The following is a 21,674-nucleotide window of genomic DNA, read 5'->3' on the forward strand; positions in this document are numbered from 1 at the left end:
AAAGGTCTCGGAGGGGCGCCAGGGATCATCTTACCGGAGGGAACCCGGTGAGCTCGTTCCACCACATAGGTGGGTGAGACCTCTCCCAACTCCAGGAGGCGTCTGAAGAAGCCCTCCGTGAACTCAGCAGGGGAGTCACCCTCCGATCCTTCGGGCAGGCCAAGCACCCGGACGTTGTTCCTTCTCATCCTGTTCTCAGCGTCGTCAGCTTTCGCCATAAGGGAGTCCACCTTGGACTGGAGGGCATCCAGCAATCCGGAATGGCGGGTCGCAGTGTCCTCTGTCGTGGAGACCCTGCCCTCCACCTCCGTGAGCCGGCCGCGGATCTTATCCAGGTCATTGCGGATGAGATTACATTCCTCCGCAAGGTGGTCTATGCGGACCAGAAGGGAGGTCTTGCTCTGCTCTATAGCCTGCAGGATCACCGCCGTATCCGCTCCCACCCCCTGGTCCGGGGCAGCCGGAGGGGAGCCGGACACCCGAGCTTCTTCTATGTCCCTCAGCAAGGCCTGGAGTCGTTCGGTCAAGATGGCGTCCGGACATGCGGCGGGCAGGGCCTGGCGCTGGACAGACGCGCGCGGAGCTGCAGATTTCTTCCCCTTGGATGGCATAGGCGGCAGGGGATAGTAGTGCAGCAGGTAGGACGGAAACCTGGGTAGATAGAGGCAATAACTTCGGCAGGATGGTAAAGATTGAGTTCAGGATGGCGGGAGCTCTCGAGGCACACGTCCGCTCCGCTCTACATCCAAGCCACGCCCCCCATTCTGAATTTCTTTACCCGAACAAAACTATTCAGGGCCTTGAGGTCCAGAATCGGACGAACCTTGCCCTCCTTCTTGGGCACCATAAACAGGTTTGAATAAACACCTTGAAAACCGTTCCAATACCGGGAGAAATTCCTCTCTGAAGCAACAGGTCCTGCACCGCCCCGAAGAGAGCTTGGGAGATTGTCATTCACCAGGAATGTAGGCACGGAAACCGACTAAGACGTCCCCCCACCCCAGATACGGCTGAGGAAGCACCTTCATGCTGAAGGACCTTGTCCGCAGGTCTAAAGAGTCCCACTCTCGGCTTACCAGACCAGGGCCGCTTGGAACCTCCTGAGAGGTTGAAAGGTTTTAAACCCTTGTCAGTGGACCCTGAGGAACGAAAAACTTTTTGTGTGCCAAGAAAGAAGGGCCACGTCTGCAACGAGGCTCTTTTCTCTTCCCAGACTGCGGAAGAAAGGTGCTCTTCCCTCCCGTGAGACTCTTAATGATGTCATCCAGGGTAGCCCCAAACAGGCGATTGCCTTGAAAGGGCAAATCAGTCAGAGCCTTTTTAGAGGTTTGGTCTGTAGACCAACACTTAATCCACAACACACGCCTAAGCACCACTTCTGAAACAGATAGCTTAGAAATCAACGTAACCGTATCCAGAGAGAGATCACAGACAAATTGCAGTCCCTGGACCAACTGGTCCACCTACTTAACAAAGGCAGGGGGAATCTGCTCCTCCCCCCAGATCATGGTGCAAAAGTTTAGCCCACTTAGTTAGTGTTTGTGACACCAGGGCAATGGCCAGGAGCAGCCTTAGCTCCGAACCAGCAATAGTGAACATAGTGTGGGCCACTATGACTCAGCCTGTCAGCCAGATCCTTAAAGGCTGGGGGTTCCTCTACCGGAATCATGGTTACCTTGTTTATCCTGGAGACAGGAGGGTCCACCACTGGTGGGAAAGTCCACTTCTTGAGTGACTCTTCAAAAGGGGTACCTCACCGCAAAGCGTTTAAGAATCACAATGGGACGCTTTGGATGCTCACAATTTTTGTAGACAAGCTTGTCAAAATAGGAGGGATAAGGGAACACTTTTGCCATGCAAGACGGCTTGGGAGTGCCAAAAGGGACAGCCACCTCCGCAGCCGCCTGACCTGCATCCTCGATCTTTAAAGTCTCCCACATGGAAGTAATCAGTGCATCAACCAGTGCCTTCTCATGTGCCACTACAGCTGTGTAAGAATCATCCTCACTATCTGATAGATTAGGGAGCATGTGTCACGGGGTAGCGTGGCAGAGCCTGACATAAGAGGAGTGGCATACTGGGTAACTGGCGTGGCACAGGTTCACCAGAGGCGCAGAGTCTAAGTGTTAGCCGGTTTTCACCAGGGCCCCAGATGGCGGGGATGGACTTGGCTGCTTGCTAACACCAGGTCGCGGCCCCCCGGATTCCCTGGGAGAGCCAGAAACAGGTCCAGGACCAATAGCCTGTAGCAGGTAAACAGATCAGGACGAGACAGGATGATAGTCAGGACAAGCCAAGGTCAGGGCGGGCAGCAGGTAATCAGAATCCAAAGACAAGCCGGGTCAGGTAAACAGGAATAGCGGATATAACAGGCACAGGATACAGGAGAGCTGAAGACAACACAGCAATCACCTAGAATGACAGCTGTGTTTAAATAGGCAGTTTTGGCGCCAATTTGGTAGCCTCGAACTACACTGAGGTAGCCTCAGCGCATGCGCATAGGTGACGCCAGTGCGGTCCCTGACAGCGTGGCTACAAGCCCCACAGGGAAGAGCCAGATTTGACCGGGAAACAAAGACTCCAGGACCGCAATTAGTGCATCAATAGAGGGCTGGGACCCAGAGGGACCTGCTGCCTCCCTTTTACTGCCAGGACCTACAGCACTGCTTGCAGCTGGTCAGGTCCATATGCCATACGGACCTCATTTCTCCTTCTGCTATAAGCTCATGGTCACTTTATTGACCATGAACTTATAGCAAAATTGTTCAGGAGAATTGCTGAACAATTCTATAACTCTGATCAGCGGATTACAATCCGTTGATCAGAGTTATTAACCTAAAATGTGACACGCCCCCCCCCCCCCCCTACCACTGCCTGACTATCTCCTAATGCTCTTGGCCCCTCCAATCAATCTGCTGCCCTGGCTGCTAAAATGCCTCCCCCCAATTCCTCTGCCACGGTCACCTCTTCCCCAGCACATCTTTCACCCCTAACAGGAGCTACTCCCCCCCACCCCATCATCCGCAAGCACCGATCTTTGTGGCTGGATGAAATTGTCGGCTTTCCCCCCTCTGCCTCTCCTGCCGACAATTGCATTAATTCTAGCCACAGTTCAAAAAGAAAAAAGGTGTATACCAACCCCCCCCACTATGACCCCCCCCTGAAATGTCCCCCCCCCCCCACCCTGATCACCGGCACCCCGTCCATCCCTCCATCTCCTCCCACCGGGGGGCAGCTTCTGCCTGGGTGATCAGTGACAGTCTGGAGGGGGGGGGGGTGTGCTGGTAATGTGTTTACCAGCCCCCTTTCCTAATTCAAATAAGAGCCCCTCCACTGTGAACCCCCCCTCCCTGCAGCGTCTCCCCCCCCCCACCCCACTCCTCACCGATCACTGTAAACATGTGTTTACCAGCCCTCTTTCTTTCTAATGAACAGAGCGATCGGTTGATAGCTTCTGTCCATTCATTACTGAAATATAGTAAACACTGTTTACTATATTTCAGTTTGTGAATGAACAGGAGTCGCTATGCAGACTCCTGTCTAATTCACTACAGTGCAGCTCAGGCTATAGAGAAAGGGACTGTCTCAAAGAAGAGAACACTGTTCAGACCCCTGATATCTCTCCAAATCCCCTTCCTTCCCTTGAAAAATAAATAAATAATTCAGTAAAAAAAAAAAAAAAAAAAAAAAAAAAAAACATAATGCCCCTTTAACATAGATTTAAAAGGAACAGTACACATGTTTATATACTAGCACTTTATTGCTTTCCATATATTTGTTTTTTTCATATGATTTTCAGATTCATTGTAGGAGCATGTTATATACATTTGATTTAAAGTAACAGTACACTCTTTTTTTGTACTAGCACTTTATTGCATTTTTTTATGACATTTGATTTTCATATGACGTTTGTTCATTTGCCAACATTTTTTTTTTGGGGGTTAACACTTTTCTAGGAACAGCGCACCTTTTTACAAATACTATTCTTTCTCAATCAATTTTTGAAACATGCACGAAAAACATGCGTTTTGCTGAGTGTTTAAGAACACATTGCAAACACACATCGTGCTTGCGGTGCCATTGATTGTTAATGGAACCCAAAGCGTGGGCAGCAGATGCACGTTTTGCCACGCTACAAATATGCCAAAACACGCAATAAAAAATGCCAATACTCCACTCCCAAAAAGGTTCTGGAGCTTCTTTGATGCATTCAAGTGAATAGGCTGCCCTATGCGCAACAATCAGAAACATACCAAAACACAAACACACAAAACAAGAGCCAGAACATGAATTCTCACTATGCGAGGATGTGAATGCAACAATAAAAAAATATATTTTGCGCTGGACCACTATAAAATGTGAACGTTAAAGAGGAAGTAAAGTCTTCCGTTTTTTATTTTTTTTCTTCCCTGCAAAGTAAATGCATAATGTGGTAGTATGCATAGCATACTATCACATTATGTGACACTTACCTGAAAATGCGGCGGCATCCATCATCTCCCGTCTTCCTTCCCGGTCTGTGGACTCCGGCTGTATTACTGGCCGGAGCCGCATGACGTCACTCCTGCGCATGCAATGTAAATATCTCCTAAACAGTGCAAGTTTAGGAGATATTTACAGTACCTATAGGTAAGACTTATTATAGGCTTACCTATAGGTACAAGTTATAAAGGTGGGTTTAAATCCTGGATTTAAATGTGGATTGTGGGAATGGTAATTGTAAAAAGAAGGTGTGCTGTTGCTAGAAATCTGGGTTAACCAAAAAAATGTTGGCAAATGAACAAATGTCATAAGAAAAGCAATGAAGTGCTAGTACAAAAAAAGAGTGTACTATTCAAATATATATAACATGCTTCTACAATTAATCTGAAAATCATATGAAAAAAACAAATATCATATGGAAAGCAATAAAGTGCTAGTGTAAAAAAATGTGTACCGTTTCTTTAAATCCAACATATATGACATACACCTGGAATGGGTCCAAAAATAACATAATAAAAGCATGTCTCCTTACGAAATTCACTCTCGGGAAGAGAATCGTTTGGAATGGCAACATATGAAACATAGGAACAAGCCTCATAGTGTGAACCAGTAAAGTAAGTTTATTAAAACAATAAAGGATGCACTTACAATGAGGCAGACAAATCGAGCAGTTAAACAAGTCGGCCACGGTGTCACCCATCCCTGGTTGCCGTTCTAAGCGATTCTGTCCCTGAGAGTGAATTTCGTAAGCAGACATGCTTTCTGTAACACTTCCGCTGTGGAGATTCAACATGGGCTGTTTTGGATCTCTGTAACCGAGATCCACGCGTTCTGGTAAGAAGCCATCGGTTTACATTTAGGAGCACCTTTGCCTCACTGAAGCACGTGTGGAGTGATTTTGTGTTATGAAGCACTGGGCACTTTGTGAAATTGGTACCTCTTTAACCACTTTACCTCTGCTCACAGTAATATTACTGCGGCAGAGTGGCTCGTTATTGTCTGACGACATAGTACTACGTCGTCAGACACTCCCCCTTCTGGGCGGCGCTTGCGCGCCGCCGGAGGCTCGCTCCCGCTGTTTTCATTCACAGCGGGAGTCGGGCCAGGGGAGGAGCAGCGGCGATCGCCGCTGCTCTTACCCGATCGTCGGGGATCGAGTCTGGAGATCCGCCCGCTGTGTGTAAACACAGCGGGCGGATCTCCATAGTGACAGGGAGTGACAGATCGGACTGTTCAGCATAGCTGGACATCCGATCTGTCCATGACTCACTCAGTCACCTCCCCCCCCACACGTCAGTAAGCACCAGGCATACATTAACCCCTCCCTCTCCAATAAAATTAACCCCTTCCCTGCCAGTGTCATTTTTACAGTAACAGTGCATATATATAGCACTGATTACTGCAGTAATGTCACTGGTACCCCCAAAAGTGTCAAAAATGTCAGTCAAGGGTCCGATCTGTCCGCCGCAATGTCGCAGTCCCGCAAAAAAAAAAAATCGCAGATCGCTGCCATTACGCGTTAAAAAAAAAAAAACCAAAAATGACAGAAATCTTTCCCTTTGTTAGTAAACGCAATAACTTTTGCGCAAACCAATCAAAATACGCTTATTGCGATTTTTTTTAACAAACATAGGTAGCAGAAAACAAATTGGCCAAAAATTTTTAAAAAAATTGGTTTTTACATCTTTTTTGGGGGGAATTTCATATAAAAAAATGTTAAAAATATTGTTATTTTTTCAAAATAAACGCTCTTTTTTTGTTTATAGCGCAAAAAGTAAAAATCGCACAGGTGATCAAATACCACCAAAAGAAAGCTCTGTTTGTGGGAAAAAAAGGACGTAAATTTCGTTTGGGTACGGCGTCGCACGACCGCGCAATTGTCAGTTGAAGTCGCACAGCGCCGAATCGCAAAAAGTGGCCTGGACGGAAGACAGCAAAATCCTCCGGTGGTAAAGTGGTTAATGGACTTTATTTTTATTATATGTAGGTTTTGAATTTCTAAATATTTGCACTTTTAGCACTTGCACTTTATTGGTTTTGCATATGATATTGTGTTATTTTTGGACCCATTACAGATGTACGTCATATACATTGGATTTAAAGGACTGTTACACATTTTTTTACACTAGCACTTTATTGCTTTTCATATATTTGTTTTTTTGTCAACATTTTTTTGATTATTTAACACAGATTTCAAGGATGTAAATGCAGCCTGAGAGAAAATGTGCGGTGGGTTCCAGTAGTGCAAAATATGTTTGATGATGTAGCAAGGAATCTGGCTACAGCAAAATGGCATCCATCCGCACACTGCCTCACATTTTGTGAATTCCTATTAGTAAAAAAAAAGCTTTAGCTTAGTCTTTCACCCATGGTAGAATGGCCTCCATGATTAAGCCCCCATTGGGCGAAACATGTTAGAGAAGTTCTCCCATGGGTAGGAGACCAAGCTGAAGCATTTTTTTTTTTTTTTATTAACAGCAGTTTACTACATGCCAAAGCAGTGTGCAGACAGGTGCCTTTTTGTTGTAGTCCTTAACATGCCAGTTTTCAACCCGCCTAGCACCTGTAAACATTGTGGCCATTCGACTGGGATAACATTTTGGTGGTATTTGAGAGGTTTCAGTTTTATTTAGTTTTTGGTCTACTGTACTACAGGAATCTGGTTAAACATGGCCAAATTTAGCCTGCCATAGCTAGGCTGGTGGCTTACTACTAGTCATACTCGGTGGGGCATTTTGTTGCCAGCCAAGGTTTAGTCATATGTACCTCAACTGCGCACTGATTGAACAGCCCAACTAACAGATCAGGTGAGAGATAGTGTAAGACAACCTGGGAGCAATAATGAGGACTGCAGGGGGGGGCGTGGCTTGCCGGCACCAGAGATGGCCGCTTAAGCCTTTTCTCTGTGAGGACAACGGAGGCTTCCCAGCGACGACGGACCCACCGGCACTCGTTCCACCGCTCACACCGGCTCCGGAGCTTCCCGTGGACGGTCTGCCCACAATGTCCCGAAAGAGGAAGGACAATCATCGGCCGCAGAAGCTCACTGCCTTCTTCTCCAGGCCCCCGCAGCGCGCCGCTTCCCGCCAAGATGGCGCCGGCGCTCCCGCGGCCTTCATCTCTCCTCATGGATCGGGGGACATCGGGGATCCGTCGGAGGTAATACCGCCCCAGACTTCCCCATCTTCCCCCTCTGGACCAGGAGCATACTCCCCAGCCTCTTCCAGCCCTGCAAAAGCCCGCATGAGGCTGGAGCTGCAGCCCACATGTCTCCCTCATGAAAGCCAGGACACTGACATCCTTTCAGCCCCCTCCTTGCAGGCCTCCTTTGCAGACTTTCCAACTACTGGTCAGCCTGTGGTAGATACTACCTTGAAGGACATGTTACTATCCTTCCAATCGTCCCTATTTCAAAATCTGACCTCCCTGTTTGGCAAAATTGCATCTGATGTGCAGGGGATGGATCGCAGACTCACCTCTGTAGAATCGCAGATGGCTGACTGTACTGACACCATCAATGATATCATAGACACCTGCGATGAAACTAGGGATGAACAACTGTGGATCAAAGCTAAGCTGGCTGACTTGGAGGACAGATCTAGGCGCAACAATGTTAAGCTGCGTGGCATCCCTGAGTCTGTCCCTCAAAGTGAACTTCATAACTATGCCAGCTCCCTCATGGCGGCCATGCTCCCTGACTGCTCTGCTATGGATCTCACTATAGATCGTATTCACAGGCTGCCTAAGGCTTCTCATCTCGCTGACTCAGTACCACGGGACACCCTTATGAGGGTCCATTTTTACCAAACTAAGGACCATCTCCTGGCTGCCTCACGACTTCAACGCACACTCCCTGCTCCTTATGAGGGGATACAGTTATTTGCGGATCTCTCCAAATACACGCTCCAACTGAGGAGACAACTCAGCTCCATCACAAAAGCCTTGATGAACCACAATATCCCGTATAAATGGCGGCATCCGGCTACTATTTTAGTCACCAAAAATGGGGTTCCCCATACCATTTCCACTTTGCAAAATGGCATGCGGTTACTTAACTCATGGGGAATTGTACCTACTCCACCCAGGGATGAGCCAATGCAGACCATGGCCTCGGGAACCAGGCAGTCCAGGTACCACCACACTGGAAACTCACATCAGCGTCCGTGAGTGCCGGGTGCAGTGGACCCTACACAGCATCAACTCCCTCCTCTGTTCTCCTCTCAGAGCTCTGATGTAAGACTCTTTCCCCCAATACACTGGTAGCACACCACGTCTGTGTCCCCTACCGGTGCCTTCCATTTTTCAGGTGGACTCTCATCCCTCGCAGCACCTCAAACGCTTTTCCACCTACTAATAGCGGCTATACGACCGCCTGCTCTGTACCACATTTTTTCTTCTAAGTTTGCTTTGCAGCCAAATTTTCTTTTTGTTGTTTGTTTGTATTTGTGGATACTGGTGTTCGCTTTATTGTTCCAGATCCTTCAGTGAAGACGTTTCCCAGCCACTCAGGCCCTTGTGGGACCAGCAGTCATCCGTACACTTCTTGTTCGTTTGGTGTCAATCGTCTAAAGTGTGAGTACCCTTGCCAACACTTCTAGCCCGTCCTATATAAGACATGCCACTCACAGTACTATCTATTAATGCAAGGGGGTTAAACCACCCGGTCAAGCGAAAATCGCTATGGACTACTGCCAACCTCCATAAAAGTGATGTACTATGCGTGCAAGAGACTCATTTCTCTCAGACTCCACTGCCTTACTGCAAACATAAAAACTTTCCCTATGTGGTGCATGCCTGCTACACAGCCAAGAAACGAGGTGTGATGATAGCCGTTAGGGACTCGGTCTCCTTTCAGCAAATTGACTTACTTACAGATGCAGAAGGCCGTTACCTTGTCCTTGTTTGTTCCATAAACAATGAGCAATATACAATTCTTAATTTATATGCGCCCAATCAGCGACAGATGCCTTTCATCTCCAAAGTCCTCAAACTTGCCACCAAGATTCAAAAAGGACATCTTATTGTATGCGGGGACTTTAACACCATCCCTGACGCTTCTTTGGACTCTACTGCCCCTTCCAAACGCCATGGCTCCCGCTTAAAGTCGCTGATCCACTCCTATGACCTTCACGATGCGTGGAGATGTCAACACGCGGAAGAACGTGATTTCACATACTATTCGCCGAGCCATAATACTTACTCGAGAATCGACCTCTTCCTACTGGATAAATGGTTACTGCAACGTGTGCTAGCTTCTGAAATCCATACGATAGCCTGGTCGGACCATGCCCCACTGACACTCACCCTGTCAGACAAGTCACCCCAGCAATCTCACTTTGTGTGGCGCACTAACAATTTCCTATTACAACAACCCCAAATCATTGAACATATTTCTGGTCACCTTCGACAATTTTTTGTCACTAATCAGGGCTCAGTGTCCGACCCGGCTGTGGTGTGGAACGCCCACAAGGCGTTTGTGAGAGGATTGTTGATTCAGGCGGGCTCTAGAGAAAAGAGGAAAAGATCTAATCGCATAGATTCTCTCCTTTCTTCTATAACTGACCTAGATTTGAAGAATAAAGCTAATCCTGATCATGGCAATAGGGTGACACTTACTGCGATGAGACAGGAGCTACGGTCTTTATTGTTGGTGGACTTTGAACGGTTCCACCGCCGGTGTAAAGCAGTGTCTTACGCCACCTCCAATAGAGCCGGGAAGAGCATGGCACAAAAAATTAAGGGACAAAGAGTGAAATCTAGAATCGAATATTTGCAAAACCCTTCCACCTCTAGGAAGGAATACAACCCACAAGCCATTGCAGACGCGTTTAGTGTCTATTATGAGACTCTATATAACATAAAATGCGACCAGGGGACGCACCAACCCTCTCGGGAGGAAATAGATAAATTCCTGGCTGATGTCTCTCTCCCCTCCCTATCCAAGGACCAATTAGATACTTTAAATGCTCCGTTTACGGAACAGGAAATTGTGGACACCATCTCCACTTTGCCCTCGAATAAGTCGCCTGGGCCGGACGGCCTGTCAGGCGAGTACTTCAAGTGCTTCCAAACAATTCTGACACCTCATATGCTACCTGTCTTCCTCCAAGCCGCTTCTTCCTCTAAATTCCCAGCAGAAATGCTACAAGCTTTGATCATTACACTTCCTAAACCAGGGAAATCGCCCACCCTTCCACAAAATTTTAGGCCAATATCCCTCCTAAATCTTGACACCAAAATTTACGCCAAGTTGGTTGCTAACAGACTCAAGCAAATTCTCCCCTCCATTGTCCACTTGGACCAATCTGGTTTCACTCCATTCCGCCAGGCATCAGATGCTACCAGAAGACTGATAGACATCATCCACCATGCTGAGATCTCTCGAACGCCTTCTCTGCTTCTTTCCTTAGATGCAGAGAAGGCGTTTGACAGGATCCATTGGGATTACTTAAGAGCTGTTTTACTCAAGTTCGGGTTCCAGGGCAACATATTGTCGGCAGTTCTTGCACTATATTCTACTCCCTCAGCTAAAGTATACACGGCTAGCATGTTATCGAAACCATTTAATATTACAAATGGCACTCGTCAGGGTTGCCCACTCTCCCCCTTGATCTTTAATCTTCTCATGGAACCTCTGGCAGCCCATATACGCTCCAACCCCCTTATATCTGGATTTCGACTAGGATCGGTAACACACAAAATCAGTTTATTCGCTGACGATGTGATAGTGATGCTTACAAATCCCACATCTTCCCTACCTGAAACTTATCGAATATTGAAGTGGTTCAGCGACATATACTACAAAATGAACGTGACCAAATCTGTAATACTTGACCTGCATCTTGACTTGACGACTAAAACTATTTTACAACAACAATTTCCATTTTCATGGGCTGATCACTCCATCCCGTATCTGGGTATCCAGCTAACCAAATCGGTGAAACTCCTTTTCAAAACGAACTATGCCCCATTCCTGTCCAAAATGCACTCTGACCTTCAAAAACTCCAAAACCATGAATTCTCCTGGTCGGGTAGACTTGCGGCGTTTAAAATGATGATTCTCCCCCAATTGCTATATTTATTCCGCACGTTACCTATCCCTCTTCCCAACTCGTACTTCGTGTCCCTACAATCCACTTTACGAGCATATATGTGGCAGCATAAGAAATCACGTTGCGCCCATTCGATCGTAGCCAAACATAGATTCGCGGGTGGAGCTGGGTATGTAGACTTTCGCGACTATTACCACGCCACGCTGACAACTCAACTTAAAGAATGGTTCCGCTCTACACTCAGCACTAGCTGGGGGCAGATCGAATCCTCTCAAACTCCTCACGTGCCCCTGCGGATCTGGCTTCTCTGCGCCCCATATGGTCCAAAAATCCCAACTTCCTTTTCTCCCCCGATGGTAGCATCATTGGTAGTATGGCGTAAATTGCTGATCATGACAGAGAAAAACCCTAACTTGATGTCTCCACCGTTACCTTTGGAAACACTCACCCTACTGATTCCTGATATTTCCCTCACAGCTTGGAAAGCACGAGGCATACTGACAATACAACATCTGTTCCACGATACGAAGCTGAAATCCTTTTCGTCCCTTCAACACGCATACCATCTTCCTGCATCTGAACTCTTTTCCTATATCAGACTTAAGCATCTTCTCTCTACCTTACCGACACCATGTTACAGACTACCAAGCACTGTATGGCATTTCCTACTCAACCCATCTGCTGCCTCTAGAGGCATATCACTGATATACCAGACCTTACAAGACAAATCCACATTTACCAAATCGCGTCCTCTTCTTCAATGGGAGGCGGATCTCCACCAATCGTTCACTACAGCTCAATGGCAAACGGCACTGAGACATGCATATAAACACACCAAATGCTCGGCTTTATGGGAGCAAACAATTAAAATCACACTTCGCTGGCACCTAACACCTACCAAATTGGCGAAATTCTATAGGCACTCTTCTCCACTATGTTGGAGGAACTGCGGGCACCTGGGCGACATTTACCACATTCTATGGGACTGCCCGTCTCTCCGTACATACTGGCAAGATGTCTTTCATACGATCTCTGAAATCACGAAATCCGTGGTCACACCTACCGCGGCTCTCGCCTTACTTAATATCACCATAGAAACGTTTTCCCCTGCTCTTAGACACATAGTCACCCATGTTCTTTTGGCAGCTAGATTGTCCATTACAAGAAATTGGAAACGGACGCAACCCCCCTCATTACACGAAGTCCTGGACATGGTACACACCCACAGTATGTATGAACTGATGTTTGCCTCGAGCGGAGGGAACTATCAAAGGTCCCTCTCCTTGTGGCAACCCTGGTCACAATGGTACCACCCTTTACCTACGCCTGCTCTACCCTGAATTTGAACCTAGATCTAGTCGATGACTAATTGACACCTACTGCTGTTATTATGATGACCCCATGTTTTGCTATTTCTGTCTGGTTGTTATTGACGCAGATTCGTTGCGGTTGGCTGTTCTATGTTATTCTTTACTTGGAACAATATTTCTTTGCAATGTTTCTTGCATTCTTGTATGTTGTATTGAAAAATTTTCAATAAAAACTATTGAACAATAATGGAGGACTGCATATAACAAAACCTTGCTGTAAATATTCAGTGATGGGGCGGATCACTTATTAATAACTTCAAGAATATGTAAATAAATCACTGTCATTCAATCTCAGACATCTACTTACCTACAGTCAGACTAAATTATCAATGTATTAAACAATCTCTTATTTACAACTGATTTAAATTTTTATAAAACATTATTTATGAAAACTCTAACCATTCTAGCAAAGCAGGCAGTGAGATATCCACTCCCAGAGCCAACGTCCAAGGCCTTTGCACCCTCGACCAATTTATCTTCTAATACCTCCAGGGCATGTGCATGCTGTAAGACACGGAACACCAAAGAAACTCAGATTAATATTTGGCTTATGATTCATTATGTCAATCTAAAAATGTTATACACTTGCTAAACATAACAGAATAATAAAGCATGAACCTTCCATAGCAGAGTCACCATTGGGTAAACAGAAAATGGGGTATTAACTAAGCTTCCAGTGCAATTATAATGGGTCAGTAAATTGGCAGAAGTGGTGGTCTATCTGCGCCGCCTGTGCCAGTTTCTACAGGTTTGCATCTGATTTACAGAGGGAATGCGCCAGTTTCCCATCTAGAAAACTGCAGCATTTTCCAGTCAGGTGTGACCTTTCTCTGCTCATGCAGTGATCACACTGAATGAGTACCAATTTGTTAATTAAAAGCAACGTCTGCCCCATGTTCTAAGTTTAGAGACTTCATGCAAGCATTGTGGTTGCACAGCTTAAACTGCCTACTTAGCCTTGACCTCTATTGAGCAAGCTGTGACCAATTTGATATCATATAATGTTTATAGATATCTTTACTGTGTTCTAAATTCTTGACCTAATGTTCCCAAATTCAATTCATTTCACACTAAAAATTTCTTGAAAGTTTTTTAACAGTTCGAAAAACAAAAAGAGGATTAGTATTGTACAATTTTTCTAAACAGTTAAAATATACCCAAAACCATTGTGGTCAGGTGACGGGGGATGCCTGAGATGGAAGATTGCTGAACACAAGTGAGAGAACTAAAATATCAAAGAGCATTAACATCTGGATAATGGGCACAGCAGTAACAATAAAAGATAGCAGGTAAAACCAACAGCAGAGATAAACATCTTCCAACGTACAGGTAATTTTACAACAGTAACAAATCTGCAGGTGTAAAGGATGGAGGTAAACAAACTCCTCAAATATATGCAACAAAGGATGCCCAGTCTAGAGTGTTTCTTTTTTGGCAAGAAATGAGCATGAAGGGAAGGGAAGGGTAAGAGTAAGAAAGTAGAAAGAATAAAATATCAGAGGGATGGAGGGAAAAGAGAGAAGAAAAGAGAGAAAGAGAAAAATAAATAAATAAATAAAAAAATAAAAAAGGGGGGATAGAAAGGATGAGGGGCTATTAAGCCGCGAACCTCCGACTAAAGGGTTGCCAACCGACAATATCACCGCATCTACAGGATCCCAGACCTCCGAGTGTGAAGCTACATTCCCAACAGGTTGATTCCCTCCTCAGAGGCAATGAATAAATCCTATAGCCTCCATTTTTCAGCGTGTTTATCACTTTTGTGTTGTGCCTTTGCGATAAGATTCTCCATTTTGTTGAACTCCTCGATTTTCTGGAGCCAGAGAGCCATTTTTTTTGGGGGGGGGGGGGATGTTTGCTTCCACTGAAGAGGTATGCAAGCTCTAGCTGCATTCAGCATAGGGCAAATACGTGACTTCTTGAAGGTACTGACCGAGATGGTCGACACACGTGCAATAGGAAGAAGGCCAGGTCATCTGGAATCACCTGCTCCTTGAACAATCCTAGAATTAATTTAACCTCTCTCCCATTTCCCTATCCAGGGCAAATTGGGCAAGTCTGGGGGCATTGTCAACAGGTTATAATTCATACAGAGGGTCCTAGTCATCCAACCCTCCCCAGTACAGTATTCCTCAAAGCTTGACAGGGGTCTAGTACAGTCTGCAGGGTTTGTGGAGAGAGCTCAAAATGTGGTGTACCCGAACAAGATATGAGAGGCTTGGAATACTCCGGCGCTACGAAGCTCCAGAAGTACCCACTTCGTGGTACCCGGTGTAAATAGCGGGTGGCCCAGGATCGGGCATAGAGGTGAGGGTGAAGGAGCGAGCTTGAGTTGTGTGCCGTGTCAGCAGTGCAGAGAGTAACACCTATCAAGGGGTGATGGTTTAACACACCAGGAAGAGATTTGTAGCACCAAAGTGCTCTACTCAAGGGGATGTCGGCCTGAGTCTGCTCAAGCTGTGTCCACAACTTAGTATCTGCATGTCTACACCATTCTAAAACCCTGCCAAGGTGAGTAGCTTGTTGATATTTGTGGACGTCTGGGAGGGCTAAGCCTCCAAAGCGTTTCGGTAGTGTAAGGAGTGTATGCTGCAAACAAGGTTTTTTATGGGCCCAAACAAATTTTATAAATAGTGTACTTGTTTAAAAAATGTTGAGGGAATTCTCACCGGCAGTATTTGGAAAAGGTACAGATATTTGGGAAGAATACTCATCTTGAGTAGGATACACCTACCGAACCAAGAGTGGGTACCCTTTTGTCACTTATACAAGAGTAATTTGGTATGGGACAGCAGGGGAGAAAAATTGAGAGCGTATACCTGGGTTAGATCCGGGGTATATATGTACCTAGATACTGTAGTGCTCTATCTGTCCACCTGAATCCGAAGCTACTCTTCAAAGTCTAGTGAATGATCCCTATGGCGAGGATACTTCTTGCAAGAGAGGTTAGTCCCAATTAGACCAAGGTAGTTGGAATGTACAGAGGGGAAAGGGAAAATCAACCCTCAGGTGCTGGATATGCATAAAAAAGGGGATGGCCCATTTATGAAGTTAAAAAAAAAAAAAAAAAAAAAAAAAGGATGCTGCCACTTTCACACACCTCACCGGACCACCAGCACATTGGGCGCTTCCCTTATTTGACTTCATATATGGGCCATCCCCTTTTTTATGCATATCCAGCTAGTGAATTGGTATAAGGATACTGCCCCCCCCTACTTTTTGGGGTGACCTTTGCTTCAGGGTTGATATTCCCTTTCCCCTCTGTACACTCCAACTACCTTGGTCTAATTGGGATGAATATCTGTTGCAAGAAATATCATCACCTTTGCTCCTTTTACCAGTACCTACAATTACGGCATGTGTTCCAAACGCAGGCTGTAGATTCGTTTTCCGTCTGAGTCCCCCTTTTTGGATTCTCTCATGTCGGAAACTGATTAAAGGGGAGCCATATCTAGAATCCACGCACATCTCCTGATGCAGACTCAGGACTCGGCTTTGCTACCAAGTATAAGAAAGTGGGAAGTAGATATAGGTTCCATAGATGGAGAAAGTTGGGAAGCAGCGTTGGCGGCTGTGCCATTGGTGTCGGTGTCAGCTGCACAAAAGCTGGCTGCACTTACTGTACGTCGAAACAGTTGTTCACTTACGGAAGAAGAGAATCTCCTATCTGCCTAGTGTAGAGCTCATACTGGAGACTTTATACATATGATCTAGAAATGTCCAAAACTTGTACGTCATTGGGGAAAAATACTTACTGTAATTAACCAGACATATGATGTACGCCTCTCTATGGATCCACTGATCTGCCTTTTAGGGGCACTTAATGTAGAACAATACACCCAAGGTACCTATATAGCCATCACCCGTCTCTAGTATTTGGCAAGGAAGCTTGTTGCACGTTTTAGGCTCTCCACCTCTACACCGAGCCATACACAATGGATTCAGCAAGTAAACCACATCCTTATTAGGGAAAAGAACACATATCAGCATAGACGTTCACCCAAGAAATTCTAGCCCATATGGAAATGTTGGCTTGAAGTCCCTGGCTTAGTCCCTAAACAGCTTATTTTAGATAGACTTTTGCAAATTTAAGCTCTACCGATGTCTTATGGTTCTAACTGATTACGATTATACTTTTTCCTGTTAAGTTGAATATGCACCAAAGGCTTACTCCATTCCAGCCAAATTCTAGCTTTTTGAGTGCGTTCTTGCACCTATATTTCACACTCCAACCGGTTGTTGCTCTAAAGCAGGGTTTCCCAACCAGGATTCAATGGAACTCAAGGGTTCTTTCAGAGGTTGCTGGGGGTTCCTTGAGAAATGAGCAATTTCTGCCTCTCAGATAAGTTCCCACTGACACCGTTGATCTTTTTGCTATCTGTAGGGGGTAATTCTTACAATAACCACAAGTGTAAGGAGCATTCTTCCCCACTGACCATCACACTAATGTATCATGAGGTGCAGATATAGCAGATATAGAATTTTTAGTAGGGGTTCCCTGAAACTAGGAATTTATTTCAAGGGTTCCTCTGTGTTGAAAAGGTTGAAAAAGATTGCTCTATAGTAGGTTAGCTGGTTTTCATTAGTTTTTTATTTTTTCTTAATTTTTTTACAACTTGAAATGAGGATTATTAGCTCTGATGTATATTCTTCATTGTATGACATGTAACATGCTTGATTAATATTGTAACCCTTTATGCGATCAATAAACCTTTTTTCTTGATTAAAAAAATATATATATCATCACCATAAGGAGATTCACTGATGGATCTTTCCATCAATTAGTACTCTCCTTTATATCTTTATTGGGTGTTAAAGCAGTAAACACGAAGTGGATCCTCAAGAAGCCCGTTGTGGGAGAAACACGTTGATCCTACCATTCTATGTTTACCCTTAAGTCTTATGCTGGCTGTACAATAGTCCTGTTAGTGTTTATCAGATATTAGTACCGTATTTTCCGGCGTATAAGACGACCCTCCCCTAATTTTCCCTAATTTTCATCTACCGGTAATACTTATACTTAGGTTACCTTGCAGATATTATACTCGGCGTATAAGACGACCCCCCATTTTTGGGGGATTATTTTGGGGTTCAAAAGTAGTCTTATACGCCAGAAAATACAGTACCTTTTTATTTACAGATGGATAATAAATAGTGCCAATTTTACCAATTTTTGCTACGCAAAAATGATTATACATTTTTTCTTATTTGTTTTGGCACGCTAAAATCCCCTTCCTCTCCATACCTCCCTTTTGGGGGATCTGGGGAGACCTAACTTTTTGCCATACTTTTTATATGCCGTTTAGTATGTTCTTAAAATTATATGTAGATATTGGCAGGCCCCTGTTTAAAGCTCTATAACCCCCCCCCTCCCCCAAAATATCACCTGTTTTCAGGTAATTACTACAGTCATTGTCAACGTATTTGAATTCTGTAATCAATAATAAATACAATGATAATACACTATGCCGATGCACTTTTTGCTTTTTCTTTTTTTGGTTGTCTTAAATCACTGCAAGGAGGTCCAATCAAGGCTTATAGGGACACGCTGGACAATATTTGTTTAACCGTATCCTGAAATTACCACTGTACTGTGTATTTAAGTTCCTAAAAGCATTCCTAAAGCTTAAGGAAACCTAAATATCCTCCTGTGCACTAGATCTGTGTAAAGTCCTCAGGAAGGATGTGCTGGAACTGGAGAAAGTCCAGAGAAGGGCAACAAAAATAATTAGGGGAATGGAGGACATCAGCTATGAGGAAAGACTACAAGCACTGAACTTATTCTCTCTGGAGAAGAGACGATTGAGGGGGGATATGATATCAATGTACAAATACTGTACTGGCGACCCTAGCATAAGGAACAAACTATTCAGAGAAAGGAGATACAATAAGACACGTGGCCACTCACTAAAACTTGAGGAAAGGCGGTTTAACCTTAAAGTGCGTAAGGGGTTCTTCACTGTAAGAGCGGTAAGGATGTGGAATTCTCTTCCGCAAGCAGTCGTATCAGCGGGGAGCATTGATAGTTTCAAAAAACGATTGGATGGACACCTTAAAGACCACAACATACAGGGGTATACAATGTACGGTTAAAAGCAAACACACACACACATCATAGGTTGAACTGGATGGACTTGTGTCTTTTTTTCAGCCTCACTAACTATAAGTGCTATGTGAATTGTCGGTTCTACAGTGGGGAAAATAATTATTTGATCCCATGCAGATTTTGTAAGTTTGCCCACCTACAAAGAAATAAAGGGTCTATAATTTTTATCATAGGTGTATTTTAAATTATAGCAACAGAATAGCAACCAAAATTAAAACACATAAAACAAATGCTATAAATTAGGTTGCAGTTTAGGGAGTAAAACAAGAATCTGATCCCCATGCAAAACATGACTTAGTACTTGTTGGAGAAACCCTTTTTGGCAAGCACAGCGGTAAGACATTTCTTGTAGTCGGTGACCAGGTTTGCACACCTACAGTCAGGCATGAAGGTGGAAACATTATGCTTTGGAGTGGTTTCTCTGCTAAAGGTACAGACCGACTTTCTCACCAAGTACCAAGTCATGTTTTGCTTGGGGATCAAATACTTATATTACTTACTGAACTGCAACTCAATTTATAACATTTGTATCATGTGCTTTTCCTGGATTTTTGGTTGATATTCTGTGTTTATAATTTAAAATATACCTATGATAAAAATTATAGACCCTTCATTTTTTTGTAAGTGGGCAAACTAACAAAATCTGCAGGGGATCAAATTATATATATATATATATATTAGAGTGTGTATGCGTGTGTATATATATTATATTATATATATATTATATACATACATACATACATACATACATACACGTACCAGAAAAAATCCTTAACCTTTACTAAAATTACTTATTTTTAACAGTACATTTAGAAATATAATAATGGATTGAGCACTCACCATATGGGGTGCACTAATTGTAGCCTTGTATCCTGTTGGCAAGAAAAGATGGGTACTGTTAAAATCAATTAAATCAGTAGTCTAACCAGGACAAATGTTTAGAAAATTAATTTTAATGTTAACTCAATGATAAATATAGCAAAAGTCTACTATAATACATTTCTGATTTCTAATATTAACTGGACTTGTAGAGTTCAGTGGTCAAAAGTGTATCCTTAAAGTACAGTTAGATATGTCTCAAAATGCCTAATTGAGATTTCAGTTTAAATTAGGTAAATGCAATCCAGGTGCTCTAAAACATGTGAAAACGTATAGGCCTCATGCATACTGGGCACTTAGGCCTCTTTCACACAGGCGGACCGTTCAGATCCGCCTGTTCGTTTTTTTGGCGGATCTGAACGGTCCCCCATGCATCCCTATGGGGCAACGGATGTCAGTGGAGACATGTCCGCTGACATCCGATCCGATCTGTCAAATCTGGACGGATGGAAACCCTATTTTCCATCCGTCCAGCAGGTCGGTTCGGATGGGATTGGATGAGAACGGACCGACGGTCCGTTCCCATCCGATTTCCACCATAGAGATGCATGGGGAACTGACAGGTGTGTCTCTGCACACAGCACGGAGACACAGCTGTCACCCTGCTGCTCAGCGGGGGATCGGCGGATCGATCCCCCGCTGAGAAAAAGACTCCGTCCGACGGACGGAGCGTGTGAAAGGGGCCTTACCCAACTTTTCTGAATGCCTTTTCTCCTGGGAGAAAAGCAGTCTAAAAAACTGCACCTAAAGCCCTATTTTGCAAACATGTTTAGGCATTCATTTATTCCACTGGCCAGAATATTAATTTATTCCATCCACTGTAAAGAATGAATGCTCAAGTACCAAACGCACCTAGGGTTTGGGTGCATTTACAGGTGTTTAGGTACTGCAAACATTTTTTCTGCTCAAACATTCCTCTTCTGAAAAAGCAAGTGATGTTTTTTTTCAGCCTCTAAACCAGGGATGTTAAATTCAATATAACTGCGGACCACATCAGCATTATGGTGGCCCAGAAAGGGCCGGTTGTATCTGTAAGACTATATAAATGTACCTACACTTTATCATATTAAATAATTGCCTCTGGGGGCATGGCTTGAACAGAATGGAGTGAGGACATCAGGGCTGTGAGCTCCTGCATCCTCTGGGATTTCCAGCAATCTAACGGCAACACACAGCCTCCTACAACCCATTCGGGCATGCCTCCTAAGTGCCGGCCGTCTTCTCAACCACCCGGCAGCGGGTCTCGAGCGGGAGGGCTGCATTCTTTATTTGCTCCTCACACTGACTGCCTCAGTGCTGCAGACAAGATGGCGCCAGGTCATGCGGCGGCAGCCCAACAATCCTCTCCACAGCACAGCAGCAGCTTACCTACACACCCAGCTGTTTCCCAGGCAATGTGCTCGAGCCATTCATCCTCTACCCATTCTGTGGGCAGACTATCCTTCTCATATGACATGGATATGCTGACAGGGACTGGGATCTTAGAGAACACCTCTGGGCTCTCCCCACTAAAGCTGATTTTCAGCAGCTTATAGCTGCTGTGGAACTCTCACGTAAGCAAGCCATAGATGGGATTCACAAGGACACAGCTGCTCTGGGGCACAGAGTAGAGAACCTGGAGACAGGGCAGGGCAATCTTATGCAGACTATTACTGCCTTACAAGAGATGGCCACACACCATGAGGATGTGTTAAATTCCCTGCTAGATCAACTTGACTATGAAAACAGGGACAGAAGGCAGAACATTCGTATTTATGGCCTGCCTGAAGTGACCCGTGCTCCCCA

At 44.8% G+C, this 21,674-nt stretch overlaps 1 protein-coding gene across 2 annotated transcripts in view; it reads right to left on the bottom strand.

The window, feature by feature from the left end:
• LOC309543350 (protein-L-isoaspartate(D-aspartate) O-methyltransferase-like) overlaps positions 1-21,674 on the bottom strand; it is a 128,948-nt gene that overhangs the window by 72,141 nt on the left and 35,133 nt on the right. For both annotated transcript variants that reach the window (XM_082242818.1, XM_082242817.1), the window contains exons 4-5: positions 19,851-19,882; positions 13,304-13,408 (exon numbers count right to left, since the gene is read on the bottom strand). In XM_082242818.1, coding sequence (XP_082098944.1) covers positions 13,304-13,408; positions 19,851-19,882 — 137 coding nt within the window. The remainder of the gene's footprint in view (positions 1-13,303; positions 13,409-19,850; positions 19,883-21,674) is intronic.

Source organism: Pelophylax lessonae (genome assembly GCF_965119305.1).
Source record: "Pelophylax lessonae genome assembly, chromosome: 13".
Taxonomy (NCBI): domain Eukaryota; kingdom Metazoa; phylum Chordata; class Amphibia; order Anura; family Ranidae; genus Pelophylax; species Pelophylax lessonae.